The sequence below is a fragment of the Apodemus sylvaticus genome, chromosome 19 (assembly GCF_947179515.1).
Source record: "Apodemus sylvaticus chromosome 19, mApoSyl1.1, whole genome shotgun sequence".
Taxonomy (NCBI): Eukaryota; Metazoa; Chordata; class Mammalia; order Rodentia; family Muridae; genus Apodemus; species Apodemus sylvaticus.
The window spans coordinates 44,483,064-44,507,116 of record NC_067490.1 but is presented as its reverse complement, the minus strand read 5'-3'; the positions used below and the strand labels follow the sequence as shown (position 1 = coordinate 44,507,116).

At 45.6% G+C, this 24,053-nt stretch overlaps 1 protein-coding gene across 1 annotated transcript in view; it reads right to left on the bottom strand.

Annotated features, from left to right (window-relative positions):
- Ak9 (adenylate kinase 9) overlaps positions 1-24,053 on the bottom strand; it is a 136,048-nt gene that overhangs the window by 916 nt on the left and 111,079 nt on the right. Inside the window, exons 31-38 of the mRNA XM_052164535.1 lie at positions 17,609-17,810; positions 15,480-15,626; positions 15,155-15,375; positions 7,292-7,488; positions 5,817-5,986; positions 4,835-4,933; positions 2,107-2,209; positions 147-261 (exon numbers count right to left, since the gene is read on the bottom strand). Coding sequence (XP_052020495.1) covers positions 147-261; positions 2,107-2,209; positions 4,835-4,933; positions 5,817-5,986; positions 7,292-7,488; positions 15,155-15,375; positions 15,480-15,626; positions 17,609-17,810 — 1,254 coding nt within the window. The remainder of the gene's footprint in view (positions 1-146; positions 262-2,106; positions 2,210-4,834; positions 4,934-5,816; positions 5,987-7,291; positions 7,489-15,154; positions 15,376-15,479; positions 15,627-17,608; positions 17,811-24,053) is intronic.

Below are 24,053 nucleotides of genomic sequence, written 5' to 3'. Positions count from 1 at the left end.
TTGATATTTTCCTATATTTACCCTGTATTTCATTTGCTCCCTTCCCACCCAAGCAGATAACCAGCCCAGTTCAACAACCCTGTCTACCTATATGGTACGACAAGCGCTGAGTTTTGCTGAATGCAGCAGCGTTCCCAAAGGCGCACCTTTGAGGTGGAACCCTATGTAGAGGAGCACGGACCTCCGCACGCTCAGGAAGGGGAGCTTGGGTTTCAGGTTCCCTGCCGCGTTCATGGCCTTGATCAGGGAAGTTGCTGTCCCCTGCAGGTGAGAGACGGTTTAAGTCAGTGTGCATCTGAGTTCAGGTTCGCTCCTAATGCAGATAGCCTGCCTGGGATGGGGATGATCAGACAACCATCTAGTCTACAGGAAAGAAACACACTACATTTGGTGAGGAAAGGAAATATAAGCGGACATAATGTTGGCTGCTGGGGGCCGCAGGCTCATGGCTGCCTGTGTGGTCGGCCCTGGTGGCCTGCCTCCTGCTCTGAGCTCTTGGCCACGCGACAAGGAATCCCAGAGAACACAGTGTCCCTGTGGTCAAGATGCTAGAGCTGTGAAGGTAAAAGAGGCCTTCTGATGAGACAGGGCCTTATAAGAGCACTCCTCCCTCCATGATCTGTCTTCCTTGGCATGTTGGTAGTGAGCCCAGGGAAGGCCAGCCTTGTCTCCATCTTTCCTTGTTGGTTTTGTTCAGATTTTTTTTTTGAGGCATTCTTGCTATGTAGCTCAGGTATAGTTACTGAAGGTTAACTTTCTAGGGAAATTGACAAAAATAAATTGAGTTTTTGACATTTATTTTGCAGAAATTATTATTATTATTATCACTAATATTATTAATAATAATAACAACAACTTTAGAAGGCTAGTAAGATGGTCCAGTGGGGCCGGGCAGTGGTGGCGCACGCCTGTAATCCCAGCACTTGGGAGGCAGAGGCAGGTGGATTTCTGAGTTCGAGGCCAGCCTGGGCTACAGAGTGAGTTCCAGGACAGCCAGGGCTACACAGAGAAACCCTGTCTCGAAAAACCAAATCCAAAAAAAAAAAAAAAAAAAGATGGTCCAGTGGGAAAAGGTTTGATCCTGGAAACCCACATAAAATTGGAGAGAGAGCCGATTCTACAAGGCTGCCGCCTGACCTCCATGCACATGCGTGTCGCGTGTCCCTCTCTTGTGCACATGGAGTGTGCACACATGCATGCACATGGAGAAACGCAGGCACTTGCAAATCATAATCTAAAAATTAAGTAACCTCGAAATACTATTTGACTAGTGACAGATTTCACTACCTTTAAAAATAATTATTGCCAGGCGGTGGTGGCGCACACCTTTAATCCCAGCACTTGGGAGGCAGAGGCAGGCGGATTTCTGAGTTCGAGGCCAGCCTGGTCTACAGAGTGAGTTCCAGGACAGCCAGGGCTATACAGAGAAACCCTGTCTTGAAAAACCAAAAAATAAAAAATAAAAATAATAATTATACCTGGATGAATAAAATGTCATTTGAACAGACAGTTTAATGTGAGTTTGGGATAAATCATGGGTTTTGTATCTTACCTATCCTGGTAGTGTGACTTAACTCTTTTGCAGAGTAATTTAGCCTTTGGAAGGACAACACAACATTTCAAATCATTTAAAAAAAAAAACCAACCAAACAAACAAAACCCAACAACACTAAGATTAAAAAAAAAGTAAACCCTGCATCCATTCACATGTAAACAGTTTTAAGACACCCCATTCTCCTTCACTGTGGTGCAGCTCTGGGCATCAAACATAGGAGATCACAGACTTTATGTTAACAGCCACCCATAAACAATAGAGTGCTTTACAACTTAAAATCAGAAAACTGGGCTGGAGAGACGGCTCAGCGGTTAAGAGCACTGACTGCTCTTCCGGAAGTCCTGAGTTCAAATCCCAGAAACCACATGGTGGCTCACGGCCATCTCTAATGGGATGTGTCTCTTCTGGTGTGTCTGAAGACAGTGACAGTGTATTCATATAAATAAAATAAATAGATCTTAAGTCAAGAAACTTTGCCTGGAACCTCTCTGTCTCAAAAGTGGAAGCTACTGTTAGAAGTTCTTGTGTCAGAGAAAGCCATGCAACAGAACCTGTTCCAGATACCCAGGCAAAGGCAGACTGGTGAGGTTGATGGATTCCTTTAGCGGGGGAAGTTTTCGTGGAAGCTTCTGATCCCAGTATTTCGTTGGCAACCTGAGAATACAAAGCTCATTAGACACATGCTTGCACACGCTCGCACACGCTCACACACGTTCACACGTGCTCACACGTGCTCGCACACACGCACACACATTTACACATGCTCGCACATGCTCACACATGCTCATCCTGTGCATACAGACACAGGATGAGAAAAGGCTCACTGCTTGCTCTAGCTGCTGGAGACAATTGTACTGGAGGGAAGATTAGGGCTTCTAGAAGTTTCTTTCGCTTTTGCTTTCACACAAGGTCTCATGTAGCCCACTTGGAGGCTAAGAGCAACTTTGAACTCCTAATTCCTCTGCTTCTATCCTGAATCCTGGGAGTGGCCGCCATGCCTAGGTCTGGGGCCCTGGTCTTCTTCACCGTATATTTCAGAGTTCGTAACTTACACAGTCACTATATAAAACCTTTTTCATTTGTCACAGAATTTGAGTTATGGAAGCAGCACCTTCATCCCAAGGACACCTGTGCCCAGGGTAGAGGACACCAGACTAGAGCTTCCTCCAGGAGCTGCTGATCAGGGGCAGAGCCAGACGCAGGGTCTTCTTCCCAGCTGTGCCTCCGGTCTGAGCAGTCTGCACCCATCCGAGCTGTGCTCGCGTGGGTCTCTCACTGTAGCTGTGTTTCTCTCTACCCGCCCTCAAGGCTTGGCACGCCCTTCTTTATTAGCTCCTTGCCCTGCCACTGCATTTCCGCATTCTCGAATTCCCACATTAAAAGAAAAGAACAGGGCCGGGGCGGTGGTGGCGCACGCCTGTAATCCCAGCACTCTGGGAGGCAGAGGCAGGCGGATTTCTGAGTTCGAGGCCAGCCTGGTCTACAGAGTGAGTTCCAGGACAGCCAGGGCTACACAGAGAAACCCTGTCTCGAAAAAACCAAATCCAAAAAACCAATAAATAAATAAATAAATAAATAAATAAATAAATAAATAAATAAGAAAAAAAGAGAAAAGAACAGTATCTGAGTGTACTGTTCTGTAAACTCAGATCTCAGGAGGCAAAAAACAGGCTAACCTGTGCTATGGAGAATATTCCAGGCCAGCCTGGGCTATGGAATGAGAGCAGGTCTCAACAACAAACCAACCCCAACCAACCAACCAACAACCATCCAATCCCATAGAAAACCAAAACCAAGCGAACAAGAATACAACAAAGAAAACCAACCTTGATAGTAAATTCACCTTCTCACCTTCACCCCAGCATCTCTTCCAGCAACTGACATCCTTCATCTTTTTTTTACAATTAAGTTTCCTCAACCCTGAGCCCCTCTAGAAATGACAAGCTCAGGCACAGGCTCTCTTTACACAGTATTTTCTTTTTCTTTTGAAACCAGATGTGACTGTTTAAAATCACAAAGTTTAAAGGGATTTGGTTTCTGGCTCGTGGGGGAAGCTGGATGTGCGGTCGGAAGCGGCTGTCTGCTTTTATAGCTCTCCAGATCGGATCAAGTCTAAACTTAGGGCTTTTACTGGGCCTTCTGCTCTTTACCCTGATCCCCTCCTTCAGCCCGGCCACTCTGCCACATCCAGACACGATTTCCTTTCAGTTCCTGGGTCCCCAGGGCAGGCCGATTGCAGGCTCCTCAGCTTGGAACTGGGCCCTCTAGCTCTTATTCTAGTCAATTCCCAGGCCTCACTCACACAATCCATCAAGCCAGAGCACCAGGCCCCTCCTCACCCTTAGGGCCTGCGATGGTTTGTATATGCTTGGCCCTGGGCGTGGCACTGTTTGGAGGTGTGGCCTTGTTAGAATAGGTGTGTCACCATGGGCTCAGGCTTTAAGACCCTGGTCCTAGCTGCCTGGAGGCCAGGCTTTTCCTAGCAGCCTTCAGATGAAGATGTAGAACTCTCCTGCTCCTGCCTTGATGACAATGGACTGAACCTCTGAACCTGTAAGCCTGTCCCGGTTAAATGTTGTCCTTATAAGAGTTGCCTTGGTTATGGTGTCTGTTCACAGCAGGAAAACCCTAAGACAAGCTCCCAGAATATTCTGTCATTATTAGGTCCTCAAAATGTATCATACATCCTAGAGCCCCAGTGCTTATTCACCTGTGTGTATGTGTGAATGTGTGAGTGTGTGTATGTGTGAATGTGTGTATGTGTGAATGTGTGTATGTGTGAGTATGTGTGTATGTGTGTGTGTATATATGTGTATAATGTATATGTGTATGTATGAGTGTGGGTGTATATGTGAGTATGTGTGTATGTGTGTGTGTATGAGTGTGTGTATGTGTGAGTATATGTGTGAATGTGTATATGTGTGAGTGTGTGTATGAGTGTGTGTATGTGTGAGTGTATGTGTGAATGTGTATATGTATATGTATATATATGTGTGTGTATATATGTGTATAATGTATATGTGTATGTATGTATGAGTGTGTGTGTATGTGTATGTGTGTATGTGTGAGTGTGTGTATGAGTGTGTGTATGTGTGAGTGTATGTGTGAATGTAAGTATGGGTGAGTATGTGTGTATGGGTGAGTGTGTGTGTGTATGACTTCCCTTCTCCTTCCCTCCCCTTTCTTCCCCTCCCCTCCCCTCCCCTTCAACAGTTATAAGCACAGTACATGGGATATGGAAGATGATAAACATATTTATAATTTGGTGAATAATCTCACCTCAAGAATTTCTCGAGTTTTTCTTCACTTTCACAAATAAATATGCGATCACGATACTCTACAGCATATTGAATGTCACCAGGCACTAGGGCTTCATATCTGAAAGATCAAAAACCACCGTGAAATGAATATGTGTTGTATAATTAATACATAGTACTGCATGACTGAAGTGTACCACGTGTCAAAAATGTTTCATTTTTCTACATGTGCAGTTCAAGGGAGAGAGGAACATTTCCCCGAGTAATGGGTGTGTTAAGTCTTTCTGGGCTGGAGCGATGGCTCAGAGATTAAGAGCATGGGCTGATCTTGAAGGGAGAAGGGAGAAGAAGTTCCCAGCATCCATGGTGGGTGGGTCACAACTGCCCGTTCCAGGGGATCAGATGCCCTCTTGTGGCCTCTGTGGGTATTGCATGCACATGGCGCTTTAGTTCTCTTTCTGGATGTAAACTAAGAAAGGGTCTCAAAAAGGAAGTGCTTCATTTAATCATTTAAAATAATATTTGAAAATCAGAACTACTTATTTTTAAAAAGTGACTTTCCTAAACCGAAATGCTCTGCAGATGTTTATCTTACATTAGGAAGAGCTGGTTTCCATTATGAAATGGAAAAGTTAAAAGGTGCAATTCAAGATGGAGATAAGTGGATCTCTGGGGCTTGCTGACTGAGGGACCACGCGCGCGCACGCGCGCGCGTACACACACACACACACACGGACACACACACACACGGACACACACACACACACGGACACACACACACACATACACACACACACACACACACACACACACGGACACACACACGGACACACACACACAAACACACACTCACACACAACACACACGGACACACACACACATACATACACATACGTATGCGTGCACACACACACAAATGAGAATAAAAATAATTCCTTATAAAACATCTGTCCACTGGCTCTGAGCAGGGCTGTGGGTCTGGCCCCTGAGGATGAGAACCTTGCCTTTGTTTTCCATCCTGGTATGTCACTGGGCAGTAGCCCTGGAGCTCAGCACACTTAGGGAAACGACTCTTCAGCTCCGACAACGTCAGCCTTTTGGGAAGTAAGTCATCCGGTGGGAGCGGGTTGGGTGCCAAGGGGGGCACATACAGTTCTGGGTCCTTCAGAAATTTCTAGTAAGAAAAGAGGTACAGTAGCAGAAAGCATTTAAAGCAGCAATACCACACCAACGAAGCCATCACTGGAGGCTGCCCCGCTCCGTTCCTCTTCCAGTAGCCTTTCAAGTCGTCTGAGAGAAGTTATTGTACCTTCCTCTCCCATAAGGAGTTCCTCAGGACAAAAATCCCAGGCAATTAAAGGTTTCTTCTTATTCAGAAAAATACTACTTTTAGTTCATATTCTACAACAAGAACTGGGGGGAGGGGGCGCGGGTCTTCAGCCACCTGCCAGCCTAGCTCTGCCCTTTGTGGGGGAGGGGGTTCTCCAGTATCTGTAGCTGCTCTGCAAAGAGCGACTGCCCAGAGTATGGGCCACAACTTCTTTGAAAGTTCTGTTATTATGCTATAAGTAAGAAGAAATAAGCACCCCCCCCCCCCCCCAGTAAAGAGATTGAAATTCTCATTCTTTGGGGGAAAATAAAGCATTCAGATTAGTTTTTATTACTGTCTTTAGATATATATTATCAACTCGCAGGCTTCAAAATATTGGGATCAGTTCATGCTTAGACTTTTAAGTCCATTGGTGCGAATAGCCTATTCTCCAGACCCGTGGGTTCTGAGGCCTCAGATTCTGATTGGATATGTTCAGGAAAAAGCCTGTTTCTTTACTGAACACGCATAGCACTTTCTGCTTCTTTCACCACCCCCTGAACGGTGAGCAAGGCGTCCTCACAGTATTAGGTATTCTAAGGCATCTAGGCGTGGCTTGGCAGCTGTGGGAGGCGTGTGCTGTCAGGTTATGTGCAGATGCTACCCTCCTTGACACTTGCACACCCACAGAACCTGGCACTCTTGGAGGGGATGTCTTAGAGCCAATCTCCACAGTTGCTGGGGATAGCTGGGAAATTCTGGTGCTTTGTTCGTTTGTTCATTGTTTGTTTGTTTTAAACATGGAGGACAACAGCCAAGCTCTTGCTTCATTCCTACTGATTTCTCTTTTTTCCCCCCAGCCCTTGAGGCTGCACCCCTGGGTGTCCAGCTGGGGAAGAGTGAGTCTTGTGGGTGCTTCATAGCTCCTCTATTGGTGACACCCCACCGTTGACTTTCCCTGCCTGTGAGGCTACCCATGATCCTCCACACCACTGACCAAAGCCTTCTAAATACGTCTGGGGGGTCGGGCAGTCTCGGGGCTCCCCTTCCAGCTCCTCACTAATCCCTGAGTCACAGGTGTTCCCAAAGGTGCCCGTTTTTCTCATTTGATGAAGTTTAAGACAAGTCATTTTCTTCCCTTAATGAATATTTACATGGAAACAGACTTACATTTAGCTTTTCCTGGGAACTCATTTTATAATAGTGTCCCCTGAACTCTGCTGCAAATTCCAAGCTGGTAGTCACCGAGCAATCAATGAGTTCGCCCGTTTCTGCTAGGCTGACGGGGCAGAACTGTTTAAACTCTCCCAGGCGTGAAATCAGCTCCTCCGGCGTGATACATAATTTGTCAATGCATGCGGCTTTCCCTGTTGTTAACATATGAACTATTACTATATATTTTCACAGGAAATACAACGATTAAACATTAAAATAATTTCAGTTAGACACCACTGTATTAACACTAGGCAGGAAAATTCTAAATGATAGAGTAAAAAATAATGTTACTATAAATGCGTGTGGTAGTGGAGGTCTATAATTCTATGTTCTAGAGGCTGAGGCAGGAGGATTGCTTCACGTTTTAAGTCAACCTGGGCTACATAGTGAGAACCTGTTTTAAAACAAGCTAGCAAGCAAACAAACAAAACAAAAGGTATTCATCGTGCCTGCAGCCTCTAGCCTACTGCTCCCTGTGAGAGGCACTTACTGTTAATACCCTTATTAGTATTTTTCTCTATACATTTGCATATATACATGCCTTTTGCATGTAGGTTTGAATATGCTTGGCCCAGAGAGGGTGATTCTGCTAGCAGGTGTGGCCTTATTGAAGGAAATGTGTCCCTGTCGGGCTTTGAACCCCAGCCCAGTTTGGAAGAGTCAGTTTTTCTCCTGGCTGCAGTCGGATCAAGATGTACAACTCTCAGCTCCTCTAGGGCCATGTCTGCCTGGAAGTTGCCATGCTCCTGCCTTGCTGATAATGGACTGAACCTCTGGACTGTAAGAGTTGCCTTGGTCACGGTGTCTGTTCACAGCCATGGGAACCCTAAGGCACTGTGCTCAAGCCGTTACATGTAAACATTATTTTGCAAGTTGACTTATCAGTTCATTGTGGTCTTTGGCTTCTTTCTTTGTTGACACAGTTAGATATGTTAATTTTGGTTTGTGTTTTCTGCTCGAGGAGACACGGCTCTGATGCTTCCTGGTCCGCCCTGTTCTCTGGTGTCATCATGTTTCAGGTTTCTGGGTATTGGAATTACAGGAAGGCTCTACCATACCCTGATGCCCAATTCCTTTGAATGTATGCATAGTATTCTACTACAAAAATATGTAAACTATACATCTATGGTCATTAACTTATGCATATAAGTGGTTTGCTTAAATATTTTATCTTTGCTGACTATTTTTGTTCTAGTTTTAAGGTATCATGAACTATATACATGTAACAAATGATAGTTATGTATGCATGTATATCTTGTATGTATATAGTGGTTACATCTCCATACATCTGTGTGATGGGCATAAGCACATGCCACACATGAACAAATGTGCACACATACATGAACACACATGGGCATGCACATGTACACACATTTATGTTTGAACCAGTATTGCCTGCACAATTCTAATAATAATTTGCTCTGGTGGTTTGAGTGTGCTTGGCCCATGGGAAGTGGCACAATTAGGAGGTCTGGCCTGGTTGGAGTACGTGTGGCCTTGTTGGAGAAGTGTGTCACTGTGTAGGTGGGCTTTGAGGTCTCCTATGTTCAGGCTCCATCTAGTGCAGAAGAGACCCCACATACACACTTGACTGCCTGCAGAAGACAGAGTCTCCTCCTGGCTGTCTTTGGATAAAGATGTAGAACTCTCAGCTCCTCCAGCACCATGTCTGCCTACATTTGTCCATACTTCACACCATGATGATAATGGACTGAACCTCTGAACTTGTAAGCCAGCCCTTGTTAAATGTTTGCCTTTCTAAGAATTGTCTTGGTCATGGTGTCTCTTCCCAGCAATGGAGCTCTAAGACACGGACAGTCCAGTAACCGTTGCCCTTCTTCAACAGAGTGGGCATTGGGAAACACTGTCTTACTAGCTGTCACCTCCCACTGACCTTCTAAAAGCAATCAATGGCCAGTGAGACCTCAGCAGAATTCGCAGAATAGCCCTGAGGCTGCACACTGTTGGAATACAAGAGTCTCTAAGTGGGAAAATCCGTGACTCAACTGAATCAACAGAGCTGAGTAGATGCCTTGACTCCACTTCTGAGTGTCACAAAAATGGATACTGGCTGTGAACTCTGACCCACCCCCCATCAGGTCCTGGTCTACTCTGAAGTATTCAGAGAGACAAGTGATGTTAGGGTTTACTAACATCTTTGTGTTTTTCGCAGTTCAGAGGTTTTAGGAGTAGTGTTACTTACCTGAAAACAAGGTAATGTTGATACTTTCTATATAAAACTCTTGCTGCCTGATTTTATTACTCTGTTAATTTCAATGTACATCTGACTTTGTCGCTATTGACCGTCACTGATTGAACCTAAGTCTGGTTCATTTACTGTGTCATTGTACCATGAGCGTTGTTGAAGGATACATGCTGACTGCCCCATCTCTGGTACTGTTGTGGATCTATGTCCTGTGTTTCTCATACCGTATAAATCTGTCCCTTCTGTATGTGGGTATTTGTTTCTAATGAGAAAGGATATACCCAAAGCACATTCCTTTAATTCCAGAGAACTGGAGGCAGAAGCAGGTGGGTCTCTCTGTGTTTAAGATCAGCCAGGACTACACAATGGGATCCTGGCTGGAAAAACAAACGAATGTGATCTATACCACAGGATTATTTGTTAGTCTCAACTGCGTCTTCTTTAAAAAAACAAAACAAAACACCACTGACATATTCATAGCACCTTTTAATGTAACCTTGGGAACAAAGTCAGATGGACAAAGAGACTGAGGAGTTTGACTTGTGACAGAGAGTCCAAGGAACGGCATTCGGTGGCAGAGACAGGGTTGGTATGTGATTTCGTTAGCCAATGATTGCTGGCTATGTTGGAAACAAAGAAAAGGCATGTAGCAGATCCTTCCATAAAGTCCTCAGAGACAGGGCGACACTGCCTGCACCTTGATTTTAAACTCCTTGCCTCCCGCATTGTGACAGGATCCATCACTGTCATTGAATCCACTCACTTTGGGCACTTGTTCATAGTGTCCCCAGGGAACTAAACCAGTTCCAAAGGCCAGGACTTCTGTCTTCCTGACTCTCTCACCCCCTCTTGCCTTCCCAAAGGCTGGTTCACTTAGAAGGCAAGGCTGTCTGCTGGCTGTGGTGATGTAAGCAGTAGCCCTGGCATTCAGGAAGCCAGGGTTTGAGGCCAGTCTGAGAGACACAGCAGATCTCCATCTCAAAAAAGCCAGCAAGGAAAGAAAGAAAGAGAGAAAGAAGAGAGAGAGAGAGAGAGAGAGAGAGAGAGAGAGAGAGAGAGAAGAGAGAGAGAAAGAAACAAAGAAAGAAAGAAAGAGAGAAAGAGAGAGAAAGGAAAGAAAGGAAAGAAAGAAAGAAAGGAAAGAAAGATAGAAAGGAAAGAAAGAGAGAGAAAGGAAAGAAAGGAAGGAAAGAAAGAAGGAAGGAAGGAAGAAAGAAAGAAAGAAAGAAAGAAAGAAAGGAAGGAAGGAAGGAAAGAAAGAAAAAAGAAAGATCTAGGTGATATCAGCCACTTCAGGTTTGACTAACGAGAGAGTTATAGGGTCATAGACGCTTCCACTGAGAATTTAAAAGGGGGCTGGGAGGTCGATCAGTGTGTGGCAAGGCCAGCATCTCTCCAGGTGGCTCTAGAAATGGTGTGGCACAAAGCTGTGTCACTGGAGATGCAAAGGATGTTCGGAGCGCCAAGAACACGGAAGGTCTGCTGAGGAAAGCTGAAGGGAGTGAATGGAGCCCGCCTGAGAGAGAGGCTGTGAGGACCACACCTGGGGCTGCTCCACCCTGGTTCCATTTAGAACACTAAAGTCTCAGATGCTGGACATGGAGCTGTGGCTGTGTCATTCGGTTCTGATAGTGTTGTGCTGGGCTCCCGTCCCTTCCTCCTGTTTAGAATAGGGATTTACCCAGTGTTGCCATATCTCAGCATGTGGAAGTTTCCTTTTGGTTGTATGAGAAAGGTTTGTCTTCTGGTTCAGAGAAGACTCAGAATTTGGACTTTTGGACAATGGAGGCTCTGGGACATAGATTAAATACATTATGAGACAGCTAAGAGCCTTTGGGAGTCAAGGATGGAATGCTATGATTTGGATACAAAATGTCCCTCATGTGTAACGAAGCCTTGGTCTCCGGGTGTTGATATCATCTTGGGGGTAGTGACAACTTGAATGAAGGAGTAGGTCACTGGGGCATGACTTTGAAGGTTTTATTTCATCCACTGGCCCTGTTTCTTCCTCTCCACTTCCTGGATGCAACACAATGACAAAGCTTCCTCTTCCACATCTTCACCATCTTCACCAGAGCAATGGGATGCCTTCCCACAGCCACAAAACAACCACCATAGCCACAAAACAACCACCACAGTCAAGAAACAATCACAATAAACAGGATGGATTCAGACCTTTCAGAGTATGCCCACGTAGGATCACCTCCCTATACTCTTTTTCTCAGGTCAGTGCCATAGCAACCAGAAGCAAATAACATAGCACATAGCTCAATGCTATCTGTTCTAGATTAGCATGTGAGAATCCCTGTATTCAGTCTACAAAACAACAACAGCAACAAACCAAACAACAACAGCCCTACGAAACAACAACACCAAAATACTAAAAAACTCAAAATGTGTTGAGGCTCTAAACTATAGGGAGTTTTATGTTTATGATCCTGACACTTGGCTGAGGCAATAGCATCTCTGTGAGTTGCAAGGCCTGGGACCCAGAGCCAGACGCTGACACAGAAAGCAGTGGGGATGGGGGAGGAGAGGAAGGGAGTCAAGAGGAATGAGAGAAAGCAGGGAGAAGGAGAGAGGGAGGGAGAGAAAGAGCGAGAGAGAAAGGGAAAGGGGATGGATGGGTGGGTGGGTGGATGGATGGATGGGTGGGTGGATGGATGGGTGGATGGATGGATGGGTGGGTGGATGGATGGGTGGATGGATGGATGGATGGGTGGATGGATGGATGGATGGATGTATGGATGGGTGGATGGATGGATGGATGGATGGGTGGGTGGGTGGGTGGATGGATGGGTGGGTGGGTGGATGGATGGGTGGATGGATGGATGGATGGATGGGTGGGTAGATGGATGGGTAGGTGAATGGATGGATGGATGGATGGGTGGGTGGATGGATAGATGAGTGGATAGATGGATGGGTGGGTGGATGGATGGATGGGTGGATGGATAGATCGGTGGATAGATGGATGGATAGGTGGATGGATGGATGGATGGATGGATGGGTGGATGGATAGATGGGTGGATAGATGGATGGATAGGTGGATAGGTGGATGGATGGATGGGTGGGTGGGTGGATGGATGGATGGATGGATAGATGGGTGGGTGGGTAGATGGATGGATGGGTGGGTGGATGGATGGATAGATGGATGGGTGGATGGATAGATGGGTGGATAGATGGATGGATAGGTGGATGGGTGGATGGATGGATAGATGGATGGGTGGATAGATGGATGGATGGATGGGTGGATGGATGGGTGGATGGATAGATGGGTGGATGGATGGATGGATGGGTGGATGGATGGATGGGTAGATGGATGGGTGGGTGGATGGATGGATGGGTGGATGGATGGGTGGATGGATGGATGGGTGGGTGGATGGATGGATGAATGGATGGGTGGATGGATGGATGGATGGATGGACAGATGGATGGATGGATATATGGATGGTGAAGGGAGGGAGGGAGAAAGGAAGGGAGAGAAGGAGGGAAAGATAGGGATACACATGAAGAAAAATGTTAACATGTTTAGGCAACATTCTTTTTCAGTCAGACCCCAAAAGTACAGGCAAGAAAAGCAAATTTGATAAAGTGATTCATTGATCAAAACGAAGATGCTTCTGCACAAGAAAAGACAGTAACCAGCAAGAAGAGAGACCCTACAGTGGAGGGAAAAGCCTTTGACAATGGTGTTAACACCAGTATACATAAGGAATATGTGAATTCAACAGCATAAAATCAAACAAACCCGCTGACCAATGACATCGTGGTTTGAGTCTGAAATGTCCCCACAGGCTCCTGTGTGTGAGCACCCGGTCCCTGCCTGTTGATGCTGTTTGCGGAAGGTTATGGAACCTTTGGGAGGTGAGACAGCTGGAGCAGGTGGGTCGCTGGAGCTATAGGCCTTGTAGTTTATAAACACAGCCTCATCCCCATCATCCTCTGTCTGCTTGGTTTCCAGCACCTAGTGCTTCTCTGAACAGCTCCCACAATCACCATGACTTCTCGGCCACGAGGGACTGTATCCCCTCAAACTGGAAGCCGCGTAAATGCTTCATCACCTAAGTTACCAGAAAGATGCAAATCCAAGCCATAGAGAGGCACTGGCTCATCCCAGGATACCCATAGTAAAGTAAAGAAAGGAATCATACATCAATGCTGGCAAGGATGCATGGCAGAGGAGGCTCAAACACTGTTAATACAGCCACCACAGACAACAGTATGAAGGGCCTTCCAATGACCAAAACTTAGAACCGTTATTGGATCTGGCCCCCTCCAATTCAGAGTATAAATACAAAAGAAATGGACAAGTATATCAAAAGATATAGGCACCCACATTTTAAATTCCACACTTAAGACTCAACCAACGTGTCCGTTAGTGGATGAGTGGGTAAAGGAAGTGTAGTTGCTTCACAATGAATTTTATTCAGTCTTAAATAAGAATGAAACACTATCACGTGGGGAGTAAAACTGGAAGATCTGGAGAGTACTGTGGTCAGTTAAATAACCCAGCTGTAGACATATAAGCATTAATGTTCTTGACCGTTACCCACTGTGCACCAGTGCCGACTCATGGCTCCGTCCCGCAGAGGTGTACACTGAAGGGTGGGTGGGAGCCAGCGAGCTCATGCAAAGCCATGGGCTGGGTCACATGCATTGGCCGGGGACAGGGCCATAATGACTTGTCCATGGAAACAGAGAAGTGAGATGCAGTCGTAAGCTTTAGTAGCAGCTGCTGCTGATTACAACAGACCCGCCAGCACACCGAGCTCCGCCTCGCTGTGCAGCAAAGAGCTCAGGCCAGGTAACCGACCTGAGATGAGAAAGTGCAAGATCCACGTGTCGTTGGGTTTAGTATTTGGTTGGACTTGTCCCCTGACAGCAGCGTCCCCAACATAGAAGGGACAAATGAGCTACGCTCCCTTAAGTCTCCTCATAATACAGGGCACTGCTCCATTCAGGCGCGTGGTGACTGCAGGACCTGATCACGTCAGAAATGCCCTCGGCCCTTTAAACTGTTGTACTGTCTAAACGTAGGTTAAGTTTCCAGATGTGAATTTGGGGGACCTACCAACATTCAGTACTGTATGTTTAAAACACTAATTGCCAAGGCAAAGTTTAAATTTAATAAATTATGCAAACAGGGACAAGACATATCTAAATTTTAAATTCATACTTTGTTTTATTAAAAAATAATTTTCCGCTGGGCGGTGGTGGCGCACGCCTGTAATCCCAGCACTTGGGAGGCAGAGGCAGGCGGATTTCTGAGTTCGAGGCCAGCCTGGTTTACAGAGTGAGTTCCAGGACAGCCAGGGCTATACAGAGAAACCCTGTCTCAAAAAAACTAAAAAAAAAAAAAATTTTTTTCCCTACCATTTGGGAGGCAGAGCTCTGTGAGTCTGAGGCTAACCTGGTCTACAGAGCAAGTTCTAGGCCAGCCAAGGCTACGTAGCAAGCTTCTGTCAAAAAAAAAAAAAAAAAAAAAAAAGGTAAGAAAGAAAAGAAAAACCATCTGAGGTTGCTCTGTGAGGATATCCTCTGGCCTTTATACTCAATGCACACACTTGAACCTGCACACACACACACACACACACACACACGTGCCGTCTTACCTTCCTTTATTTTTTCCATGTATGTCTGTATGTACTTATTCATCTGCTGGATGTCTTTGAGGACTGCATTCCATACCCACCATTTACTGTGAAAGCCGTCAATCACGTGCCAGTTTTGATGCTGCTTTTGATAAAATTGCCTGATCTCGTTGACGTTTTTACGGTACTTGGTGTTCTTGTAAGCGATGATCTGCGAGCTGTTGTGCAGTGGATAAGGCATACTAAGGAGGAAACAGGAAGGGGCGAAAGCTGTTGAAGGTGTAGAACGTCCACTGGACAGACGGTCAGGTCCGCCCCGTTCCCGCAGCGCCCTTGTCAATGTTACCTTTGCTCAATCTTCTTCTCCAAGAGCAGTCTTTTGAAAATCTCCTTGGACGGCACATCCAACTCAAAGATGACCATGGGAATGATTGACCTCGCCTCTAAGAGCTCCATCTGGTGTGGAGTGACAGGGTAGCCATCGATAACCACACTAAGAGACGACAGAGAAGCAAAAATCCCGCGGTCGTCCTCTCTCACGATTCTCTTATGCTTTTCAGAGCAAATCTCTGTCTTTGCTCCTAGCGTTCCCTTACGACACTGGGTTTGTTATTGTTGTTGTTGTTGTTTGTGCCTTTCTTCTTTATCTTTACATCTTAACCCTTGATCATCCCTAGATGTCAGGGTGGCACAGCTTTGGAAGTGGATGGAGGGGACACACGTTTGCACGCTCAGTGCCTCACAACTAAGTTTTGGTAACATTGGAGAATCACACCCATTATACCTTGCAAGCTGTGTGTCCTTGGTGTGATTAATATAAGCACAAACAACAGAATGAATGTAGGCAGACCTAGATTTGAAACCTGGTATAAAAGCTCTATGCCTTGGTTTTTTAGTAAACTAGGAGATGATTCTATTTACCCCTTAGAGTTGTTTGAAAGTTGTTAGGGAGTGGGAATGAGAAAACAATGAGACCAGGACATGCCACATACTAGATGCTTAGTAAATAGTCACGAGTGTTCTGGGAAGAGACAGTCTTGTAGGAGACCGGGGAGTTTGTGATGAATTTGGGACGGGGACTCTGAGAGGCACACCATACTTGTGAGGACGTACAAGGTGTGAAAAATCACAGCCCTGTAGTCTGAGATAGCAAGGTTGTCTATCAAACTGAAAACAAACAAAAAATAGTCCCTCCCTCCCCCCGCCCTGCCTCTCCCAGAAATTCTTAGAGAGGCCTCATAGACCAGGCAGCAAGCTGGCCATGTGACTGATGGCCACCAAGAAAGATTGGCAAGTCTTGAATGACAGGGTGCACTCGCCAGAGCTCTCCAGCAAAGTGCAGGCTTCAGAGAGGTCTCTCAGAGCCGGGTGGTGGTGGCGTACGCCTGTAATCCCAGCACTCTGGGAGGCAGAGGCAGGTGGATTTCTGAGTTCGAGGCCAGCCTGGTCTACAGAGTGAGCTCCAGGACAGCCAGGGCTACACAGAGAAACCCTGTATCAAAAAAACAAAACAAAAAAAAAATCAAAAACAAAACAAAAAAAACAAAAACAAACAAACAAACAAACAAACAAAAAACAAAAAGAAAGGTCTCTCAGCAGAGATAACAACACAGCCACCCCTCTGTAGAAGCGTCTGCACGAGAATGACATTTCTTTTATACAGAGTCACTACTTCCATACACTGGGAAGGCCACTTGAGTGGCCTCAGGACTGGGGATGTGAACCTAGGGTAGACAAGCAGTTTTTATCCTGGAATTAAGGTGAAATAAACTCGTGACCGAACCAAAGTTGCCCTTGTAGGGGAAAACTGAGCATTAGGGGAGAAGAGACTCGATGAGGACATCGCCTTTCCTCTCCCAAAGGCTGCCACCCCACACTTGCTGGCCCCCCGAAACAAGAGAGACCATTCAATGACTCGACTCACACCCAACCAGCAAAGAAAGGCCAGAGGTTCTAACTATACAGCATCTTGACTGAGCCAGGGTTGTCTAGGCCGGGACTCAGGACCGGAGAGTACCAGGGTTCACTGGGGTGTGACCAGGCTGTAATGGACAAGCAAAGGGTACGGCAGAGGAGGGGGAGCTGAGGATAGATGTTCCTGTACAAATATAGCACAGGAGGAGGGTGCCGCTCCCTGTCCAGGGACCTGAACCTAGGAGGGACCGTGTCCCTGGTACCACGTCGGTCGTCTGAGAACTATGGGTTCCTCCTCCATCGTCTGACGGAACAGTAAGAAGTACTGGGGTAGGGGAGTTGGTGGCCTTGCCTGAGGGCTGTGCAGGAGTTGCTCCAGGGGATAAAGAGGGCTGTGGGCTAATCCGCCATGGATTCAAGTCAGGAATCTTGACAGGAAAAGATCATGTTTCCATAAAATCTGTACTCCTCCCCTTCACGGGCACTCTAAACCTTTTTAGATAACTCCAAGTACCTTGACAGTTATTCCCCGCCCCCTTCCTGCCGGCCCCACCCACTTACCCTACAGTGTTGCACACACTGTCCATCAGAGAGATGTCTAACGCTTGAATAGCCAGCTCATCGGGCACCGTCATCCCCTTGTGAAGGTGCCAGTTTAACATCAGTGACAGCTCCGATTCTGGGTGACTGCTGAGCATCCCACGCAACGCGTCTCCCACCGACAAACGTCTTAAGCCGTAGTCACTTGCAAGCTTTCTGGCCACTGGAAAGACACAAAGCGCGAAGCCTGTATTCACGCCACAGGTTCAGATTCAGGCTATGGCGCGGCGAGCTCGCCTCCACACCATCAAGGCTGTGGGCAGCGCTTCAGGTTTGTGACGACAGGATCTGGTTAAGGAGCCAACGGGGCTTCTTCTTTCTTCTTTTCTTTTTTTTTTTTTTTAAAAATCAAACCGATGCCTAAGCAATGTGTTCCTTCTGTGTGAGGTAGCAAGTTTTGGGGAAGGACTGCAGTAATCCCGTGTGGACGCGGTATTTGGAATGCTGTTGAGGATAACGGGTGTGACACTGCTACTTGATTGGATGGGCCACTCCCCAGCCCATCTGTGGATTCCAGGCTGCCATGAGCATGGCAAATCCTAGACCCACCCTGGGTCTCCGTCAACCCTCTAGGGAATATTTTAAATGACATACTTTACATTTTGTTTTTATTTTACCTGTGTGTCTATCTTGTATACTACATGTGTGCAGTAGCTGTGGAGGCCAGAGAAGTATTTCAGATTCCCTGAAATTGGAGTTATGGACAACCATAAGCTGTGTGTGGGTGTGGGGAATCAAACACATGCCCTCCAGAAGAACAGCCAGTGCCCTTTACCACTGAGCCATCTCTTTGGCTTCCTACTTAACATTCTGATAGTGGTTTATAGCTTAGGAGACAGATTTTTTTTTTTCCCTGTGGACTTATTTTCTGTGGCATGAAAATTGAATTCTAACTTTAGAGTTGTGGGGAACCAAAGCCTGCTGTGATAAATAGATCAACAGAGGCCATCGGCTGACAGGGGGTTCTCTTGACTATCCCCAAAGCTCAGACAAAACCCCAGGGTCTGAACACGGGCTTTCCTACAAACTCTGGAACCAGACCCGCCCAAATCCTAGAGCTGAAGGAGCTTTCAAAATGCGGCGTATTGTTAAAAACCACACTGGATTTCAGCAGAGAGGCGAGAAGTCAGCTTCTTATCTATGTTTTCATCCCTGAAAATGGAATTTTATTTCAAATGGGAACATTGTGTTGTGCTTGGGAAATGCAAGTATCTTGAGAACATCTAGAATCTGACTCCTTTGTCATATTAAGAAATTTAAAAATTAGAGAAAGAAACTTAAAAATTTTAAATTATGTTTATTATTTTATATGTGTGTGTGTGTGTGTCTGTGTGTGTGTGTATGTGTGCATGTGTGCATGTGTGTACACGAGTACCTTTTTTTTTTTTTTTTTTTTGGATTTGGTTTTTTCGAGACGGGGTTTCTCTGTGTAGCCCTGGCTGTCCTGGAACTCACTCGGTAGACCAAGCTGGCCTCGAACTCAGAAATCCGCCTGTCTCTGCCTCCCAGAGTGCTGGGATTACAGGCGTGTGCCACCACCGCCGGCTCACGAGTACCTTCTGAGACAGGATATTTCACTGGCCTAGACCTTTCCAAGTAGACACACTGGCTGGCTCAGGGGAACTGTCTGTCTCAGCCTCTCTAAAGCAGGGATAACAACATGTGTGACATCATATCTGATTTTTTAGATTCTGGATTCTGGAGTTTGACCTCAAGTCTATGTCTGCAAGCCTTTGAGCCGACTCCATAGATCTCCGGACAAGCAATATAGAATGGCAATTTTTTAAAAAAATTAATATGTTAAAGTATACAAATAAGTAGCTGGATTAAGGAAGACAATGAAGGATATGAAAAAGAAATTCAATAAAGAGGGAGAGAGAGAAGGCACAGGGACGACGCTCAGAGGCGCCACTGTGATGAGCAAGTGTGGTGGGGAGATGGGGCACAGAGAAGTGGAACAGTCTGTGTACTGTGAAGTGAGGGGGACTGGAGACTCGAGGATGGAGAGGGACAGCCTGATGTGAGCAGCCTGTGCTGCCACCAGAGGCCGCGGTGAAGTCCCAGCCCACGCTGCTGCTGAGGGCCATGTCTGGCTCCTTGGTTCCACAGCAGCAAAGGTCTGTGTCAATGTCTGTGGCCATGTTACCACCGAAGGCCACAAGGATGTGCCTGCTCTGGGCTGCCGCCTGATGCCCCAGGGCTGTGTAGACCTGGCCTGGCCTGCAGTATTCTAGAAAGTGGGCCTGCACTTTGCCTGGGCTGGGCTGGAGCGATGGCCCTGGTGGTGTGAGTATGGGAGATCTGGCAGTCTGAAAAACTCAGCTACCACCCAGGTCCAGATCCAGGGCTTTGAGCTGGTTCACCCCAACATCTACCCCACCTATGAACTGCTGGAGGGTGTGCAGGGACAGATCCTGCAGATCCAAAGGTGCAGGATCTCCATGCCACAGAGAAACAACAGGATAGCCAGGAGGAGTCCCCGTGAGGATCCAGTACTGATGGTAGTGCAGCAGAAGTCAGAGGCTTTGAACCAGACCATGACTCACTGCAATAAATATTTGCTTGTAAAACTCTTTGGGTAAAATGGTTGTGTTAGTTAGGGTTTTACTGCTCATTGGGGCTTGGACATCCCTGCCCCTCTCCAACCCCCAGCTCTTATTCTATTACCAGATTTCTGTTGGCCAACTCTCTCACTAAGCTTGGCTGTCCTGGGACTTGCTCTGTAGATAGAGCTTGAACACAGTTATCTGCATGACCCTGCCTCCTGGGATTGTAGGTGTGCACTACCACGCCTGGATTTAAGCTTTTCTTCACCTGCAACTTGCTCCTTCCCAAACTGGCTTTGAACACAGAGATCTGCTTTGCTTTGTCTCCTGGGATTAAAAGTGTGTAGCGTCATTCCTGGACCTAAACTTAGCTAGGTGGGACCTTAACCCAAGGTCAACGCTCCCTTAATTCAATTTACTATCAGGGTTCAGCTCCACTTCACTTTCTGGTGCCCCTTTAATTCTCAAACCATATATTTTATATTTTCCTTTCTAAGTTTGCTATGCTTGTTCAAGGCACTCTTCATGAGACTTAACCAGAGAACAAAGTCTATGATTAGTTTCTGAAACTTCCTTTGTCAATGAAATTAATCTGTGTCTCTTCACCTTAGCTTTAGGCAGACTCTTCAGACAAGGGCAAAAAGCCGGCACATTCTTCATCAAAATACTACAAAAGCAGTCTCTAGGCCACATACTGAATGAAGTTCTTCTCCACTGAACCCTCTTGGGCCAGCTCTGCACAGTTCGAATAACTCACAGCAACAAAGTCTTCCATATTTCTACTAGGATGGATCATTAAGCTCCACTTAAAACATTCCATGGCTTTCAGAATCCAAAAACCCAAATCCACATTCTTCTAAGCAAAAACATGGTCAGGTCTATCACAGAATACCCCAGTCCCTGGTACTAATTTCTGTCTTAGTTAGGGTTTTACTGCTGTGGACAGGCACCATGACCAAGGCAAATGTCTTTTAAGGACAACATTTAATTGGGGCTGGCTTATAGGTTCAGAGGTTTAGTACATCATCATCAAGGTGGGAACATGGCAGCGTCCAGGCAGGCATGATATAGGAGGAGCTGAGAGTTCTACATCTTCATCTGAAGGCTGCTAGGAGAAGACTGGCTTTCAGGCAGCTAGGATCAGGGTCTTAAAGCCCACCCCCACAGTGACACACCTACTCCACCACTTAATAGTGCAACTCCCTAGCCAGAGCATATACAAACCATCACATTCCACTCCCTGGCCTTCATAGGCTTGTTTAAACATACGAGTCTACATATACAAACCACAGCGGTATACTGTGTAATAAACCAAGGCATACCACAGCTTCTATAGAGAGGTTTGGTTTTGTTTTCCTTTTCTTTTCAGAAGAGGGGAGTTTGCAATGGGGGGAGGTCAGATATCAAGGGTTGGGGAGATGAGTGGGATTGGAGTGAATGATGTGAAATTCACAAAGAATCTATAAAAGGTTTAAGGAGAGAAAAAGGAGAGATGCTTGAAAAGAACCAATCAGAAATCTTGAAAATGGATATCTCAATAAATCAAATGTAAAAGAAACAATTGAAAGCATCACCAACAGCTTATATTACATGGAAGAACACCAGGGTTTGAAGACAAAACTTGACAACTTATATTCAGAGAGCAATAAAGAAAAATAAGACAGAATAAACAAGACACTCGAGATCTATAGGATACCACCAAAAGATCATTTTAAGAGGTGTGTGATCAGTTTATACAAAGGAGAAATACAGGCAGGGGAACAAAAAAACCTTTCAGTGAAACAATGACAGAAAATTTCCCAAGTCTTGGGGAAGATACAGATAAGCATTTACAGGTGACATTTAGAGTCCTAAGTAGACACAGTCAGAACAGAGACTATAATTAAATTTTATGATTAAATGCCAGAAATACAGAACCATGAAGGAATATTAAAATATGTATGTATGAAAGAAGTATCACATCACACACACATATTTCTCAGGAGAATCTCCAAAGGCCAGGAAGGCTTTGGGAAAGAGGTTCAAAGCCGTGAAGGAAAAATAGATTATTATATTGAACCAAGTTATCATTCACAATAGAACGAGAAATCAAGACTTTCTAAGAATAGCATAAACTAAAGGGATTCATGGTGCTGGATGGGTAGGAATTCCGTTGTCAAATGAGAATTAGGAACAAATCAAACACTGTCAGTTCAGCAAAGCTTCCCAACTCTAGCAGTAATATAGCAGAGATGGACAGAGATTATTCCAAATAACTAGAATGGAAAATCAGGAGTAGCACACGCCTTGCAGTAGTTGAGAGGTGCACATAAATGGACTTAGTTTTCTAATTAAAAATCACAGGTTGGCTGTGATTAGATTAAAACAAATCTTAACAAGTGTGGCACCTGCAAGAAACCCACTTTTACCAACAAAGGCATACATAGACCGAAAACAAAAGGATAGAAAGCAAGATTAACGATACTCAGATCTGACCAAACAGACCTCAAGCCAAAGTAGTTAAAAGAGACAATGGTAATGTCATATTGATAAAAGGACTGACTGTAACAGGCCCCTAGATTTTAGCACAATTAACTCCATAATTGAAATATCATTCAGGCCATAAAACTTAGCACACAGACATCCCCGTCTGCTGAAATGAAAAGAAAGACTGGCTAATAAAGACTTTTATTGGCTTAAACCCGTGTCTGAGTAGTCTTGTCTGGTGGATACCCCACAACAGCACTAAGTTGAGTGGGTAGGGAATGGGGGTGGGGTGGGGTGTATCTGAATATGACCAACAGACAATGAATTAAATTCTCAAATAGATATTTTTTTTTTAAGTAAAGGGAATGATGTGATTTAAATGTAGACTGTCACCAGCAGACTCACATGTTGATCATGTGGTCACCGGTTGCTGGTACTGCTTTGGAAAGTTATTGTGTGTTTGGGTGGCCCCTTAAGATGGGACACTGGAAGGAAAACCTTTCGAGTCACAACTCAGACTGCTTTTAGCCTGAGCTCTGTGCTCCCTGACCTGCTGGGATGTGAAGCCGTAGCAGCCGCACACACTCGCTGACTTAGACCGCACCACCACACCAGTTACTATCACGGACTGTGAGTAACAACTGTGAGACAAGATAAGCCTTTTTCCCTTAATTTGCTGCTATCAGGTACTTGCCACAGGGACAAGAGGGCAACTAAGAGGGGTGTTGAGAAGACACAACTGTGTATAATGTCAGAGTACCCGCTTCCATGAATAAACACTACTGGACATAAAGTGAAAGATTTGCCCCAAGGCAACAACGGCAGATCCTTCCAGTAGCCCATTGCTCCTGATAGATCAGTCATCTAGACAAAAAAATAAAATAAACATCCTGATGACACAAGAGTTTTCCACGAAATACTTGCCAATAGTAATTTTTATATTGAGATCCTATCTCCATCTAGCTACAATGATTATTATCTTAAAAAGAAAAGTTCTGCTGGGCGTTAGAGGTATACACCTTTAATCCCAGTACTGGGGAGGCAGAGGTAGGGGCAGATGGAGGCAGATTTCTGTGAGCTCTGGGCCATCCTGGTCTACAAAGCAAGTCTCCAGGGCAGACATGGCCAGATAGAGAAACCCGGTCTCAAAAAACAAAAATAAATTAAAAAAAACAAATAAATTCTGGCAAAGAGTAGAGAAAAAGGAATCCTTTTGTACAGTGTTGGTAGGGACATAAATTATCACTGTCACCATGGCTAATCTCAGATTTTATGGCTGGCTCCTGGAGAGTGGGTGCTGGGTGCTGGGTTCTGGGTTCTGGGTGCTTGGTGCTAGGTGCTTGTTGGTGCTAGGTGCTGGGTGCCAGGTGCTGGGTGCTGGGTGCTAGGTGCTG